The 16018-nt window shown below is 57.4% G+C and overlaps 1 protein-coding gene across 3 annotated transcripts in view; it reads left to right on the forward strand.

The window, feature by feature from the left end:
- ATXN10 (ataxin 10) overlaps positions 1 to 12723 on the forward strand; it is a 132927-nt gene extending 120204 nt beyond the window's left edge. Inside the window, exons 11-13 of one of the 3 annotated variants that reach the window (XM_080659445.1) lie at positions 11092 to 11276; positions 11628 to 11677; positions 12430 to 12723. In XM_080659445.1, the coding sequence (XP_080515571.1) occupies positions 11092 to 11276; positions 11628 to 11630 (188 nt within the window). In that variant the 3' untranslated portion in view covers positions 11631 to 11677; positions 12430 to 12723. Of the gene's footprint in view, positions 1 to 11091; positions 11277 to 11627 lie in introns of all 3 variants that reach the window. The other 2 variants (XM_080659446.1, XM_080659444.1) reach the window with 2 other exon arrangements.
- The last annotated feature ends 3295 nt before the right edge of the window (positions 12724 to 16018 follow it).

Here is a 16018-nt window from a genome sequence, read left to right on the forward strand (position 1 = left end):
CCCGTTCGCAGATCCCTCCGGGTGCCCGTTCGCAGATCCCTCCCGGTGCCCGTTCGCAGATCCCTCCGGGTGCCCGTTCGCAGATCCCTCCGCGTGCCCGTTCGCAGATCCCTCCGCGTGCCCGTTCGCAGATCCCTCCGGGTGCCCGTTCGCAGATCCCTCCGCGTGCCCGTTCGCAGATCCCTCCGCGTGCCCGTTCGCAGATCCCTCCCGGTGCCCGTTCGCAGATCCCTCCGGGTGCCCGTTCGCAGATCCCTCCGGGTGCCCGTTCGTAGATCCCTCCGGGTGCCCGTTCGTAGATCCCTCCGTCGCCAGGATGCGGTGACCTCGGGTTCATCACACCTACCTGCTCCCTCCGGGCAGGAAGCCCGCGCAGTGGCCCTGCCGGGAACCTGGGCACCGGGCAGCGGCGCTTGCTTTTGGAGTTGACTGTCCAGACGCCTCTGCCTGGCGCTTTCTCCCCGCGGCGTGAAGGCGGCGCTGCGTAGCACTGGGCATCGCCCAGCCCGGGGCTGACAGAGGGCTGGGTGCCCCGTCCACGGAGATGGGAGCCAGGGGCACTCACCCAGCAAACGCAGGGAGCATTCCGGCCTGAGTGTGCGCAGTGACAGGGACGAAGGCGGGAGCCCCTGCGCCCTGGTCGCGCACGCCTGGGGAGGAGTCGGGGTCACAGCCACAGTAGGGTGACGAGGGGCACGAGAGGGTGGACACGGAGAAGACGCCCTGCGTGATGGCTGAGAGGGTTATTCCCGGTTACTCCGACCCATCCGTGCGGCTGCCCGAGCCGGGGCTCCCAGCGCTGGGTGCCGTGTTCGCCCGGCCAGGGCCGTTGGAGAGCTGCCCCAGGAGCAAACGGAACCACTTGTGGCCCCCGCCTTTAGTGTGGTTGGAGTTAGAAGTGGTCTGCGTTGTTTCTGATCCTGAAACCTGCTGGGTGACGGGGATAACGGGCTGCGACCGCTCCGGCCCACGCTGTGCTTTTAAGTGGTTAGGAAACCGGTTCCAGAACGGGGACGCACAGATCCCTCACCAACAGGCCTGCAAGTGCGGCCGCTCGGCCACAGGCCTTTTGGGGTGGGCACCGCCGCCCCATGACGTCACTGCCCAGCTGTGGGCTTGCGAGTCGGGTGGCAGCAGCGCCACATTGTGCACTGCTCATCGGGTGCGTGCACCGTGCAATCCGGGATTGGAAAGGACTTGCGCACGGTCCCCCCGGGCCCAGGGGAGGCGGCAGTTCCGCCATCCTCCTCGGTCCTCCCGTGCCCGTGAGATGACACTGCGGGAGTGGGGGCCTGGGGAAGCCGAGAGCTGGCTCAGGCCTCTGGTACGGGAGCGGGGGTGACCCACCATGTCCTGAACAGCTGATCCCCCTTTATTTTATGTATGATGTATGTGTGTGTGTGTGTGTGTGTGTGTGTGTGTGAGTCCTCACCTGAGGATATTTTTCTATTGATTTTTAGAGAAGGCAGTGGAAGTGGGGGGCTGGGGGGGGAAGAGAGAGAGAAACATCGATGTGAGAGAGACACATCAATTGGTTGCCTCCCACACACACTCCTACCAGAGACGGGGATTGGACCTGTAACCCAGGTGCGCCCTTGACCCGGAATCACACCTGAGAGCCTTCGGCCCATGGGCAGATGCTCTAACCCCTGAACACACGGGCCAGGGCAGAGCTCATCTCGCCCTTGAACACGGTGGGGCACACCCAGCCTGCGGGCCGTATGAGGCCTGAGAAATCGTTCGGTCTGGCCCTGCCAAGGCAACCGCAGGCGGGACTCGAAATTCAGTAAATCTAGGAGCTTTTTTATAGCAACGTAAGTGTACATTAAGTGATTATATTAAGTGAATGACGTTATAGATATCCAGATGGCCCTGGGCAGGAAGAAGGTTCCCCACCCCTGCTTTCAAGGGTCAGCTTATGGGCAGGAAGTTGCCTGTGAGGACAGTGCGTGGCCGCGTCGCGTGGACAGTGCTGACTGCGCAGGGATGGGGCCCCCTGGCTGACACTGCGTGTTCCGGGTCCTGTCAGACGCGGCAGTGACAGCGCTGGGCCTTTGCCACGTGTCCCTTGATGTCCCGGCTCCTGGGAGTTGGAGGCCGAGACCAGCTGCGGCTGCTTTTGAAGAGCCCCTTTTCCAAGGTGACCCCCGTCCGTGCTGAGGTGCTTGGGTCCTTCCTATAGCTTGTGAAACCCTCTGCGCAGCTTCGTCTTCTCCGTCCCAATGGCGTTCGGTGGCTTGCAGGTCTGGTCCTGTTTGTCCCGCCTCTCCAGCCATCCTTTCTCACCAAGCTCAGCGCCAGCAGCCAGCCAGCCATGGCGGATCACGGGGGCTCGTGTTCACGGGAGCCTGCTGTTGGGGGCACTGCAGAACGCAGAGCAGTGCGCGTCGGCCCAGCCAGCACACGCCAACCAGATGTCCCTCAGATTTAACTACAAAAACACGGGGGCTAGACACCAGATAGACCAGCCATTTGGAGACGGAAGAGGCAGCCCAGATGGGCGGTTTGTGGTGTTATTGACACACGCTGCTCTCAGCGTCAGGCAGGGGCTGGGCGAATCTGCTCGCTGCAGCCTCGCTGGGGTGCAGCCTCACTGGGTGCAGCCTCGCTGGGTGCAGCCTCGCTGGGGTGCAGCCTCACTGGGGTGCAGCCTCGATGGGGTGCAGCCTCGCTGGGTGCAGCCTCGCTGGGGTGCAGCCTCGCTGGGGTGCAGCCTCGCTGGGGTGCAGCCTCGCTGGGCCCTCCCGTAGCAGAGGAGCGCAGTTAGCCGACGGCCTGCGGAGAGGTGAAAGCAAAGGTAATGATAGCAGATGGAGGCAGGAGTGGCATGCGCTGCGCAGTGAAGTCTCTGATGGGTAAAGATGGGCTCACCTGCCCAAGGAGAGCGTGTGGCGTTGTGTGGGGGAGCAGAACGGGATTCCAGGTCTCCTTCCCCCACGGGACCATCATCTGCCCACCCCACTTCCGTTTCCCCCGAGTCGCCCGCCCTCCCCTGCCCACAGCCTGGCGCGTTCTTCCCTCCCCCTCTCCTGCTCGTGGGTGATGGCCCTCCCCAGGGGCAGAGCCTGGGCAGCAGGTGGGAATGCCTCTCTCCCTCCCTCAGAGCCGGTGTCCCCAAGCTGGCCGCAGGGCTGGGAGGGCTCCTGCAGATGGGTGGGGTGGGTGGGGTGGGGTGGGGTGGGGTGGGGGACGTCCCACCACTCCGAGGGAGGGCAGAGTGTCTGCCGGAGCCGTCATCCTGAGGCCAAGACCACGCTGCTCCCTGGCTGACAGAAACAGGCGTAGCTGGAAGCGTTGGGGGTTTTAGCATTTGCAGACAGTTTGAAACTGAACTACTACTTCCTGCTCTGGAACAGGCGTCCTCAAACTACGGCCCGCAGGCCACAGGCGGCCCGCCGAGGACATGGATCCGGCCTGCCGGGGCCGCTGCCTGTCCTGCTTAGCAGCCGACGCGTCCCGGGCCCGCAGTGCGCATAGGAATTTGTTCATAGTTTTTTTTTAAACTATAGTCCGGCCCTCCCACGGTCTGAGGGACAGTGAACTGGCCCCTGTTTAAAAAGTGTGAGGACCCCTGGCTCTGGGAAGTCTGCGGGCCTGCTCAGTCCGGGAGCATACGTGTCTGGAGACAGACTGTGGAGCTTCCTCCGCTTTGGGAAACGGTGCTGGAGGGCGCTCGTCACTGCCTGGTCCTGTGAAACCTGGAGACCAGGCCGGGCGTGCCAGGCACCGAGCATCCTGGGCTCCGACCCTTCGTGAGAGGGTTCCGCTGTGTGCCCCGTGCCCGGCGACCAGGGCACTGGGGAAGGTGGGCAGTACGTAAACCCTCGCCAGCAGTGGGCGTGGTGTCTAAAACAATTCTAAAAATCTATCTGGGAAGCAAAAATTAAACATAGATATTACATAAAGCTCTAAATATAGATACATTGTACATCTATAGACATAGAGTATATATACACATACATACATATCCTGGAAAGTGAGTAAAATCTTTTAATATTTAAATGGTTTTAATTTAAATAATATATATTTTTCAGTAAGCACTTCTTTAAAAATATGTTTTTATTGATTTCAGAGAGGTGGGGGGAGAGAGAGAGAGAGAGAGAGACATCAATGATGAGAGAGAATCATTGATCAGCTGCCTCCTGCACACCCCCTACTGGGGGTTAAGCTCAAAACCCGGCATGTGCCCTGACTAGGAATCGAACCGTGACTTCCTGGTTCATAAATCGATACTCAGCCACGGAGCCACACTGGCCAGCACAGCAACAGCCGCTGAGCCACACTGGCCAGCACAGCAACAGCCGCTGAGCCACACTGGCCAGCACAGCAACAGCCGCTGAGCCACACTGGCCAGCACAGCGCCAGCCGCTGAGCCACACTGGCCAGCACAGCGCCAGCCGCTGAGCCACACTGGCCAGCACTTCTAAAAGCTCGTTCATTCATTCAGCAAGTCCTTATGGGCTTCCATGCTCTGGGCCGGAGGTTGCAGGGCTCTCGGTAAAGGGCGAATTTAGTAACTTACTGGCTTCGGAGCCGCACTGTCTGTAGCCACCGCAGCATGAAAGCGGCACAGACGACGCCTGAATGTGTGCATGGCTGTGTGCCAGTAACACTTCGTTCATTGTGGATACTGGCGTTCGCAAATAATTTCAATGTCACAGATTAGTGTTCTTCGGATTTCCCCCAACCACTCACAGATATAAAACCTTTTAGCTTGCAGCCCTATGGAAACATGCGCCATGATTTACCGGTTCTCAGCGGTCTTCTAGACAGAGCCATGAGCAGAACCAAGTCCCTGCCACCCCCGGGCCCGAGTTCCGGAATCCGCCCCAAGTGCCCTGATTCTGGCTCCTGGAAGGCTCCTCTCCCCTCTCACCAGGCAGCTCCACTGGCCGCGGGGAGCCTCCGGTCTGGACCGGGAATGTGAGTTTGGCACGTGCACCTGCTGGTTAGGATGTCCAGTCGGAGGTTCTCTGCCGGTGCCATCTCCCGGCCTCCCTGCTCCTCTGCTGGAGTCGGTACCTGACATGCACCGGCCCCAGGTCCCGTGTTGGGCTAAGCCTCTGAGTCCCATGCACAGCTGCCTGGAGGGCGAGAGCAGCTTCTCACTCTCACCCCCAGGCTCGGCCATCCCAGGGACTGTCACCCCCCCAGGCTCAGCCATCCCAGGGGCTCTCACCCACCCCCGCCCCGGGCTCAGCCATCCCAGGGGCTGTCACCCCCCCAGGCTCAGCCTTCCCAGGGCTGTCTCCCTGTCGTCTGGAGCTGTTTGGAGACACCCAAGGGCCTCATGGCATCCTCCTCCAGCCTGGCTGCAGGTGCTTCACGGAGGCTGTGTGACACAGGCCCATGCCTCTGTTTGCAGTCGCTATGGCAACGTTAGAAGCGCTGTTCCTGGAGCGAAGCACACAAGAAAGCACTTCAAGTGTCGGTGGATTAGAGCTTTTGAAGCTGTTTAATTTTCTCCCCCTCTTTCTTTCTTGCTTGCTGTCTCTTTGGAGAGGGAATAAGAGGGCAATGTGAATATTAACTGGGACCCGCTTTAATCTCCGTCACACTCGAGGCGTCTGGGTCCCACAGACACCGGAGGCCGCGTATTCATGAGCCAGGCTGAGGGGGGAGCGGGCGGGGGCAGCACATAAGGGCTCTATTGCACCGTTTCTCCTACCCACTGGTTTTATCAAAGGAACAACTACTAAGGCTTGGTTTTTACATTACGATTAAGTTGGAGACCCGACTACTTCTGCAATGTCCTCATGACATGGGGACAATTAGAGGACCTCATGAGGTGTTATGTTATAGATAAACTAGAGGCCCAGTGCACAAATTTGTGCACGGGTGGGGTCCAGCTGACCTACCGGGCCTGTCGGGAGGAGGAGACGGGGAGGTTGGCCAGCCGGCCCACCCTGACTGGGGCTGATCAGGCCGGGCCAGCTGGGAGGAAGGGTTGTGGTGATTGGCTGGCGGACCCCCCCCCCCCCAGTTGGGGTTGGGGGGCTGATTGGGGGTGGGAAAGCCGTGGGGAGGGGCTGTGGGAGGTTGGCCAGCTACCCCCACCCCCAATTGGTGGTTCGGGGGTGGGGCTGGCTGCAGGGAAGGGCGGGGTGGGGGGTGTTGGCCGGCCAGCCCCACCCCTAGATCCAGCTGGTTTGCTGGCTGCAATGGCGTCATGGCGACCTGTCTTTACGGTGTGCAGGTCGCTGGCTTTTTATATATATACCAGGTGTACCGATTAATAATGGCAGATTTTGTAATCAAAGAAAACACGATAATTTCAAGAGAAACATCAAAAGTGCTGTCTTCAAAGTAATGTCCATCGCTAGCTACACATTTCCCCCATCTTTCAGGGAATTTGTGGATACCGTCCCAATAGAACTTTTCTTGTTTTGAGGCAAACCATTCAGAAACCCCATTTTCCACTTCTTCGTACGTTTTGAAGTGCTGCTCAGAAAGTGCGTGTGCCATCGATCGGAACAAGTGGTCATCTGAAGGAGCGAGGTCTGGTGAATACGGCGGATGGGTTAATACTTCCCAGGCAAGATCTTTTCACGTGTCTTTACCTGGTTTTGAAGTGTGTGATGGTGCATCATCATGAAGCAAAATTACTTTGCTGTGTCTTCTGGCCCATTCTGGTCGTTTCACCATCAAAGCGTGGTTCAAATTGATTATTTGTTGTCGGTAATGATCAGTATTAACAGTTTCACCTGGTTTTAGAAGCTCATAAATACGCCACACCTTCCTGATCCCACCAAACGCAGAGCATTGTCTTCTTTCCAAAGTGATTTGGCTTTGCAGTCGATGTTGATGGTTGACCTGGATCACCCCATGATTTTGTGCATTTGGGATTCTCAAAATAAATCCACTTTTCATCGCCAGTCACAATTCGATGCAAAAAAATACTTTCTTTCGTGCCGTTGAAGCAACACTTTACTGATAACTTTTCGGTTTTCCATTTGTCTTTCGTTCAGTTGATGTGGCACCCACTTTCCTTCCTTTAAAACCCTTCCCATTGCTTGTAAACGATCGGAAATGGTTTGCTGAGCAACGTTTAATCTTCTGCAAGTTGTTTTTGAGTTTGACACTCATCTTCATCCAATAATGCTTGTAAGTGTTGGTCTTCAAACTTTTTCTGTTGACCTGGATGTTCTGTCTTTCACATCAAAATCATCACTTTTAAAGCATTTAAATCAGCGTTCACAAGTATCTTGAGATGAGCATGTTTACCATAAGCTTCCCGAAGTATATGATAACTTTTTTTCAAAATAAAGTAATGAATTAAAACTTCTGGCAAATGCTCTTTTTTTGGCACAAAATTCGACATTTTTAAGCATAAAAATATCTATGATGTTAACACCTTCAGCAAATTTGACATATAAAGTTTAGAAGCTTGTTGTCAATACAACAAAATAGCACACATATCAAATCACATATATGTGAACATATGTGTAACTCCATCTAGTGGAAAAGTTCGCGTTACTAACCGGTGCACCTGGTAGACAGCACCCCAGAGTGAGGGGCTCACCCGGGAGGCTTCCGCCCAGGAGGGGTGGCGGCACACAGCACTGCCGGGCACGGGCCCTCCTCACAGAGGAAGCAGGATTAATTTCACACACGTAAGAATGCAGACGCACTTCGGTTCTGCTGTCATCTATTGGTTCTTCCTGGTTTTCAAGGTACCGAGAAGCTCCCCGCTCCCTCCCCTGCACCTCATTTCCCCCGAGACCAGCTTTGGAAGAGCACGAGGTGCCTCCTTTGCTGCGGCTTCAGCGCTGCTCTGTACGGGTGTCCGCTGCGGCTGGGCTGGCCAGCTCGCACGGTGCCTGCACCTGGGCCCACGGCGCTGGTGTCGGTCTCATTCACCTCCTCCTCCGTGCTCCTGTCCTGGAGTCAGATGGGGATCGGGTCAGCTTTTCAGCAGAAATTAGCCACCAAACCCTTCTCGAATGAAATGCTGTTAAAATACCGTAACAGCCCAGCCAGCGTGTCTCAGTGGTTGAGTGTCAACCTATGAACCAGGAGGCCACAGTTCAATTTCCAGTCAGGGCACATGCCTGGGTTGCGGGCTCCATCCCCAGTGAGGGGCGATGCAGGAGGCAGCCGATCAGTGATTCTCATCATTAATGTTTCTCTCTCTCCCTCTCCCTTCCTCTCTGAAAGCAATCTATAATAATAAAAGCATAATATGCTAATTAGACCGGACGTCCTTCCGGACGAAGCCAGGACTGCGAGGGAAGCCGGGTTGCGGGTGCCAGAGGGAAGCCGGTGCCGGCAGCCGGGGGAGGGAAAGCCTATTCTTGCACGAATTTCGTGCACCGGGCCTCTAGTACAGTATAAAGAAAACAAACGTACAGTGTTTTCACAAAATGTGGTGGTTGCCTTCCCAGATGAACATGATTCAAGTCCCCGCTTTTGTCCGTCCGCATGGGACCTCTGAGGTTAGTTGTCACGGCCTTTTATGGACTCAGTTCAGCATCTGCCTGGTCTGCGTTTCTGTTGGTTTACTTTCCTCTGATCTCAGCCCTGCAAAGCCCTGAGTCAGGGCTGTGGGACGTGTGGTGACCAGGCTCCGCCCCCCGGGGAGAGGGAGACACGCCCACTGTTGACACGGACGCGGGCAGACACTTCCCAGCACTGGGCTGGAGCAGGGGCAGAGGTGAATGTGGCATCACCTTGATTGGAGGGGCTCAAGGGGGGCCGGGCAGGCACACACACGGGTGGTCAGCTTACATGGCGGATCCATAATCCATGTCGTGTGGGGAGTGAGACAGAGCTGGGGTACACACGTCTGGTAGGTGTGGCCCCAGCCCTTACACAGGTGGGCACAGTGATGTGGGAACGAGAACGAGAAAGCTCTGGAAACATCCCGAGGGCGCACCGAGCCAGCTGTGTGCGGGCAGCCGGGATGGGGGGGGGGGGCGGCTGCCGGGGGGGTGGGGGGCGAGCACTCAGCGTGTCTGTGAGAAATGAAAGGGCAGGGGAGGGGGAGGCCTGTCCCAGGTTGGGGCTCGCGCGTGGGACTGACATTGCTGGAGCCTCAGGGCTGAAGGGCACGCAGCGGGACAGGAACGCGGGCCGTGCTGGGCAGGGGTGCTTGCCTGGGACCGCGAGCCTGGCCGCCGGCCGCTCCGGTGATGTGCTCTCCTCCAGCGACCCCGTGTGCACCGGGCGGGCCCGCCGGCCTCGATCCCCGTTCCAGCCCCATCCTCGCAGTTGTCCGCCTCTCGGCGCGGGATGGGAATACGGGGTTCCCACTTCCAGTGTCAGTGAGCAGCCGGGAAGGTCGGGGAGAAGCCCCCTGCTTCTGGCATTGGGAGCGGAGAGGCTGGCACGGGAACTCCGCTCTCACGTGGTTTCCGCCTAAATGCCCCTGTGTCACCTTCCTCCTCCCGTCGGGTCTCGCGGGCGCTGCCTCTCGCCCCCCATGAGCAGCTGGGCGGTGTGATGGCTGACCCTGCATGGCAGTGAGTCAGGTTCAGGGTCGCTGACAGGCCGGAGCGCTTCCCCCGGGTTATTAGTCGTCGTCTGGGCACCGGCACAGGTGGGGCCTGGTGGTTGTGGAAGAGGGAGGAATTCACGTTTAGGGTTTATGCGTCGGAGTGTTTTCTGGCTCCAGGAGAAAGATGTAGCTTAGCAAGGCCGGGGCGTTGTGCGAGGGGGACAGGTCCATGGCTCGAGAACGTTCCCCGGGGTGAGTCCTGGAGCGGCGGCCTCGCCGGCATTCCGGCCTGGCACCTGGAAGGGCCGTCCCTCCCACTCGGTGGCTTCGGGGCCACACGCCCGGGGCCGGGCCGCAGCGCTCGTCCGCAGGTCCTGGGTGTGCGGCCAGGCCCTCGTGCCGGAGCCAGGAAGGCCGCTCCGGGTGGAGGCAGCTCGGGTGTCGGGACCCAGACGGAGCCACCTTTCCGCCCCCAGAGAACATATCCCGAACGTAAAACCTCGTGTTTCCTACCTCAGTTGTCTGACTTCGGGGACGGGCGCGTCTTTCCCTATTTCCTGTGAGGTTTCTGAGCCAGGGAAGCCATCTGACTCACTTTCTGCCCTAAACCCTTCGAGCGGGAGCCACAGGCTGAGCGTGGGGGCTCCCTGGCTCCTGCGTGGTCGGGGCCACAGGCTGAGCGTGGGGCCTCCCTGGCTCCTGCGTGGTTGGGGCAAAGGGGCTGCAGCCAGGACAGGCCTGGCATCTCGTGGGACACACGTGCCCCAGTCGTGGCCTCGGAGACGCCGGCCTGGGAACCTCTGCCATTGGACAGGCCGTTTCCCTGCTGCTGCCCCGGGCAAGGGCAGGAGCCGTCTTCGTTGGGAAAGTGTTTGTCCCTCTCCGGCGCTTTGTCCCCTCTGGACCGACGGGGGGGCCGGGCCCCCGGTTCTTGGCTGTCCTGTGTGTCCCTGGATCCAACGTGGAGAGGTCCCGACAGCAGCATCTCTCAGGCTCACAGGCGCCGAGAGCCGGTCCCTGCTGGCGGGTGTGCACAGCTCAGGGCCGAAGGCGCAGGCCTCTGGGAGTCGCACGGTCTTCTGTCCCCGTGGGAAGCGTCTCCTGTCCGCTGTGAGGGCTTCGTGCACAACATGTGAAGCTGGGGGGCGGCGAGGCAGGGAGGGGGGGCGCTTTCCCGAGAGCACGCCCTTGAGGGTCCCTAGCGCCACCCGTACGCGGGAGTGGGGACTCCACGCGGCTCCTAGGAAACCACTTTGTTCCTCAGTGCGCTTGCCTTTGGAAAGGTGGTTTCTTGTCTGGTTCGGTGACGTTCTGATTCTTTCCCTAGTGACTAACAATTACCTGTGCGTGTGTGCGTGCATGTATGTGAGTGTGCGTGAGTGCACACACCGGTGTTCGTAACCTTCAGGGGTGGCTGCTCCGCGCCTTTGCTTCTGCGTCCATTCATCAGCACATGCTGCCATCGCACACGGGACACGTGTGCATACGTGTGTGCCATGTCGTTGTAAGTGTGTTTCCGCTTTGGATGCACAGTTGTAGCACATCCTCAAGAAACGCACCCGCGAGGCGGTACGGTGCCCACCCCCGGCCCCGCAGCCCTCGCGGGCGCTGGTGACACAGCACGCGTGTCGGCACATTCCTTCACTCCGCCCCAGTCCTGACGCAGTGGGTGGTGTACGCCATCCGAAACCTCACCGAGGACAACAGCCAGAACCAGGACCTGATCGCCAAGATGGAGGAGCAGGGGCTGGCGGACACGTCCCTGCTGAAGAAGATGGGGTTCGAAGTGGAGAAGAGGGGTGACAAGCTGGTTCTGAAAGCCACCAGCACCCCCCCGCCGGTGAGTATGCTGCAGGGAGGTCCTCCCTCCGGCACCTCGGACGCAGGGTCCCGGCCTGGGAGCGGGGCGGGTGGGAGCGCTGCGCCCCCAGAATGGAAAGGCGGCCTGACACCTGATGGCCGCCGGTTTCCCAGGCGTTAGGCTGCCGTTTCTTACGAGTTAAATGTCAGGCTCCTGCGGGGGGGACTCAAGGGCCCGTCACCCCGTTGGTCTGTTTCTGGCCGGAAGGAGACTGTCTGCAGAGGCGGCCGGACCTGGCGGGCTCCCCGTTTCTGATCAGACCAGCGCCGCTCGCGCTCCCCGGTGACTCGGAAATGGGGCTTCCACGCGGTTCTCTCTCTCTCTCCGCAGTGAGTGGCCCTCCCCAGGAGCCTGGCGTTCCGAAGTGTGTGTCACGTATGGTTCGTCTTCGCAGCGCGTGCAAGCGCAAGTGTTTGAAGGCTTGGCCCCGATTCAGGAGCTCGTCAGGCTTAGATGCTAGCATTCATGTGTTTCCATGTAAACGTGAGAGTACATGCGTGTCCTGTTGTTTCTGTGCTTTAAACCCTAGCGTCTGCAGCCTGTCCCCGGGGCCACGGGCACTCGGGCCTGTGTGCTTCCTGGCCGCCTCGGCGGAGACGCGGGCTGCGGGTCCCGCTCGCTCCGGCAGCTGCGCGGCAGCCGTCCCTTTGTTTGCTCCTGTGGGTCCCCTGAGCGCCGCGGGCAGCTGACGCAGTGCTCACTGATCCATTCTCGCCGCTTCTTTCACCCTCCGCCCCTGCAAACACGGACAAGAGCATTTCCAGTTAATTAATTCGAGAGATGCTGAAGAACAGCGCCCGCTCCCGCTCCCTCTGTGCGGGGGCACCGAGCTGCCCTTGGAATTCCGTGGGGAGTCCGAGAAAGGGGGCCGTTAACTCTTCTTGCTCTGAACCTCCTAGAATCAGGCTCCTCAGACCCGTGTGTGAGCGCTGAGCCTCGCATGGCCTTGTGGTGCCTCTGGGCGGGTCTGCATTCAAGGGACAGCCGTCCTCGGCGAGCCCAGTCTCCGAAGGCCGCGCCCGGGTGGCCGTGGCTTCGCTGGGATGGCGCAAGCAGCTTGGGGAGCGGGAGGCGACTTGACCCGGATCTGTCTGTCCGTCTGTCCTTACCTTTCTCTGTGTCTTCACCGTAGAGTAGACCTGGGTGAGCGAGCCCCAGTCTGTGACCATCGATCCACAGCCTCCTTGGGACCTCTGCTGGGAGGTGGTGGCCGCGCAGAAGCTCACCCTCCACCAGCCGGTGCTCCGCTAACACCCCTAGCGCGTTTGCACGTCCTGCTGGACCTTCCCGATCAGAGCAGCGGAGCCCAGCAGACACGCCCCAAAACGCTGCCCCAAAGCACCGCGCTCCCGCCGGCTCCGGCCGCACGGAGGCTTTGTAAAACCGCCTGAGCATGGAATGAATAAAGGCTGTCCGCTGAGCTGTGTCCCGTGTCACTGCAGAGTGTCGGCTTCTGGGATTGGCGATCTGCACGCAACTTCTTCTCCTCTTGCTTGTGGCATTCCGCCAGGGGAGAAGCCATTGCAACATGTAAAACGCGGAGCCGGCATTGTGTCCTGGGACACAAGGAGTTAAACTCCGGTTCTCTGAATGGAAGCGGGCCAGAGGGGACACAGCGGGGGTCCCTTCCCTTTTAACAAGGCTGCCATAGACACTTCTGTGCCCTCAATGGCTGTGTGCACACCAGTGCGGCCACACAAACGTGCCAGGGAGCCGTGTGATAACAAACACAAGGAAATAAAGGGAGCCTGTGGGGAGACAGAGTGGGGTGAGGGGTCTGTGTGCTCTCAATGGGAGGTGGGGGGCTCGCAGGGAACCCGCTGACGGCCGCATTGTGGCTGCGGATGCTCCCGGCACATTAATTCCCACACAGCAGCTGCCCGTCCTCCGCCTGGGACGGCGCCTGAGCACCTTGCTTTACGCGCTGTCGAGGATTAAACCTCCGCCTCCATCGGTCATTTAGAAGGAGAGCGAGGAAAGGGGGCAGGCAGCCTCCATAGAGAACGGTCACGGCGAGCTCTCAAGGGCAAACGGGCGAGGCAGCCCAGGGTTAATGCGGCAGGCAAGGCTTCTGGCAGGCTTTGAGTCCACCTACTTTGATGTTTAAAGCCACTGGACAGCGGGTGCTGGTGTTTCAAAAACATTCATTGTTACGATTTAGTAATATACTCCTGAATTCATCATGTATGTGTAAATGCGTGTGTGTAGGTCCATATTAACACATCTCATGGGTTTGGGTTTTTGAGGGATGCTAATACTGAGACGCAGCTTCTGTTCAGTAACTTAGGAGTCTAACCACAGGGCTTTGCAAATTACTCAGAGATGTCGGTTTGCAAAATGGGAGATAGAGAAATGATTGCAGTCATTGGGGCTACCAATTAGTAAATATTTTTTTACATTTTTTATTTTTTTAATATATTTGTATTGGTTTCAGAGAGGAAGGGAAAGGGAGAGAGAGATAGAAACATCAGTGGTGAGAGAGAATCATTGATGGACTGCCTCCTGCACGCCTCACACTGGGGATCGAGCCCACAACCTGGGCATGTGCCCTGACCGGAAATAGAACTGTGACCTCCTGGTTCATAGGTCAACGCTCAGCCACTGAGCCATGCAGTCAGGCTCAATTACTACATTTTAAATCAAAATTTAAATTTTGTATGTCTCTATTTAGCGTCATCTTGAAGGCATTGACATACTGCTCTTATAACAACACCTATGACTTAAATGTCATTTCAATGTTTGGGGGTTTTTTTTGCTACCTTTTAATTTCTATCCTCAATGAATTAAAGATGCTGGAACAAAAATGCCAGTCTTTGCACACGGAGGAGGACTTTAAAAACATGTATTCTCTCATCGGTAAGTTCTGCACATGAACCTAAAGGAATCTGTTTGAGACTTAAAATGCAGGGAAGTTGAGAGCGAACCTTAACATTTCAGATTTAACACAAAACCAGTCCTTTGGAGAAGGAAGCCCCCACAGTGCTGTCCAAGGTTCTGATAGTCCCAGCTGCGTGGCCAGCGTGGGGAAAACCAACTAAAACCCCTCCTTCGTCATCCACGCAGAGGCCGCGGCCAGTCCTTCCTCGCCAGGCATGTGCCGTGTTCCTCTCCCCTGGGAGTGCCAGCGGACAGCAGCACAGCTCTGGTTTAGGCAGCTCCCGGGGGTCAGGGACGGTCAGGGCCAAGGACTTGCCTCTGAGAAGTGTCTGATTTAGAAAAGAGCTACCCGCCCGGCGTGGCTCAGGGGCTGAGCGTCGACCTAGGAACCAGGAGGTCACAGGTGGATTCCCCGCCAGGGCACAGGCCCGGGTTGCAGGCTCCACCCCCGGTAGGGGGCGTGCAGGAGGCAGCCGATCCAGGATTCTCATCATTGAGGTTTCCATCTCTCCCTCTCTCTCCCTTCCCTCTGAGATCAATGAAAATATATTTTAAAAAGAAAAGAGCAGGCTTTGCCTCCAAACATCCCAGCAATTGGAGTCAAGCTGCCATGTCGTCCCCCTCCCCCCACCCCACCCCCCTCACACACACCTCTGCCCCCGGCGAAGGCGGAGGAGGCTGGTCCTGCCCTGGGCTTTCGGCCCGTGTGTGCAGTTAGATGCTGGACGTGGCACCTTTGTCTTCCCCAGCTTTGCTGTCAAAGGCAATATAAACGTGATTATGTTTCCATGTTTAATCTTTAAAACTTCCGACGCAGTTTCATCAACAAATCCACCCAGGTTTTAGGAAGTACTGCCCGTCACGCACAGATTCTTCCAGGTAAAGAGGGAGCACCTCACAACTCGCTTTGTGAGGCCCGCGTAACTCCGCTAGCACCCGAGAAGCAGCAGCAGCAAAGGCCACCCCACGCATGAACGTGGGGGCAGGCAGCCTGCGCACGTCACTGACAAGCTGCACCTTAGAGATAACGTTTTCCAAAGCAAATACACATCACAGCATTAACAGAAAATCATGATCAATTCAGACAAAAGTATGAGAAAATCAACATCCAATTTGTGATGTTAATTTTAAAATGAACGCATTAGGGCTAGGAGGGGAGTTCCTTTTTCTGATGGAGTAGCTGTAAAAACTACAGCAAGTATTGGGCGAGGTGAAGAAATGTCAAAATGCCCCTCTGACATTAAGAAAAGGGCGAGGTCAGTCACAATTCACTTACATCGACCTTACAGTGGGAAGGTAAAAAGGGCAATGAAATACTCCGGGAAGAAGGCGGAAGGGAAACGCTTGCAGAAGAACTCGGACAATGGGCTTGTTTGCGTAGCTAATGCAGGGAAGTCTGGACGTGAGACGTGAGAGTGAATGAATGAGTAACAAGGTCACTGGATACAGGTACATACACAAAGGTTCGTGGGCTTTCTCCATTCCAGCAACAAAGATTTAGAAAATAAGTTGTAAAATCTAAAATGTACAAGGAAATGCAAAAAGCCAAGAATGGCCAAGACTCTGAAGGAAGAGCAAGACAGGGATCAGAACTATTCAAAGCGAAATGAGTGCCAGAGTGTTGTACTGGCCTGAGGGTAGATTGATGGGCCCAGGAAACAGTCCAGAAACGGACCCTCTGCGTGGACACTGGGTATATACTCAGAGGTGCCACCGCCGAGCATGGAGGATGGGTGGTGTTCTCAACAGACCTTGCAGGCACCATTGAATACCTTCAGAGGATAAAGGAAACTTGACCCCTACCTTGTACCATATAAACATATCAATTCTAGAGGTTCTGTGAA

The sequence above is a fragment of the Plecotus auritus genome (assembly GCF_963455305.1).
Source record: "Plecotus auritus genome assembly, chromosome: 3".
NCBI lineage: Eukaryota > Metazoa > Chordata > Mammalia > Chiroptera > Vespertilionidae > Plecotus > Plecotus auritus.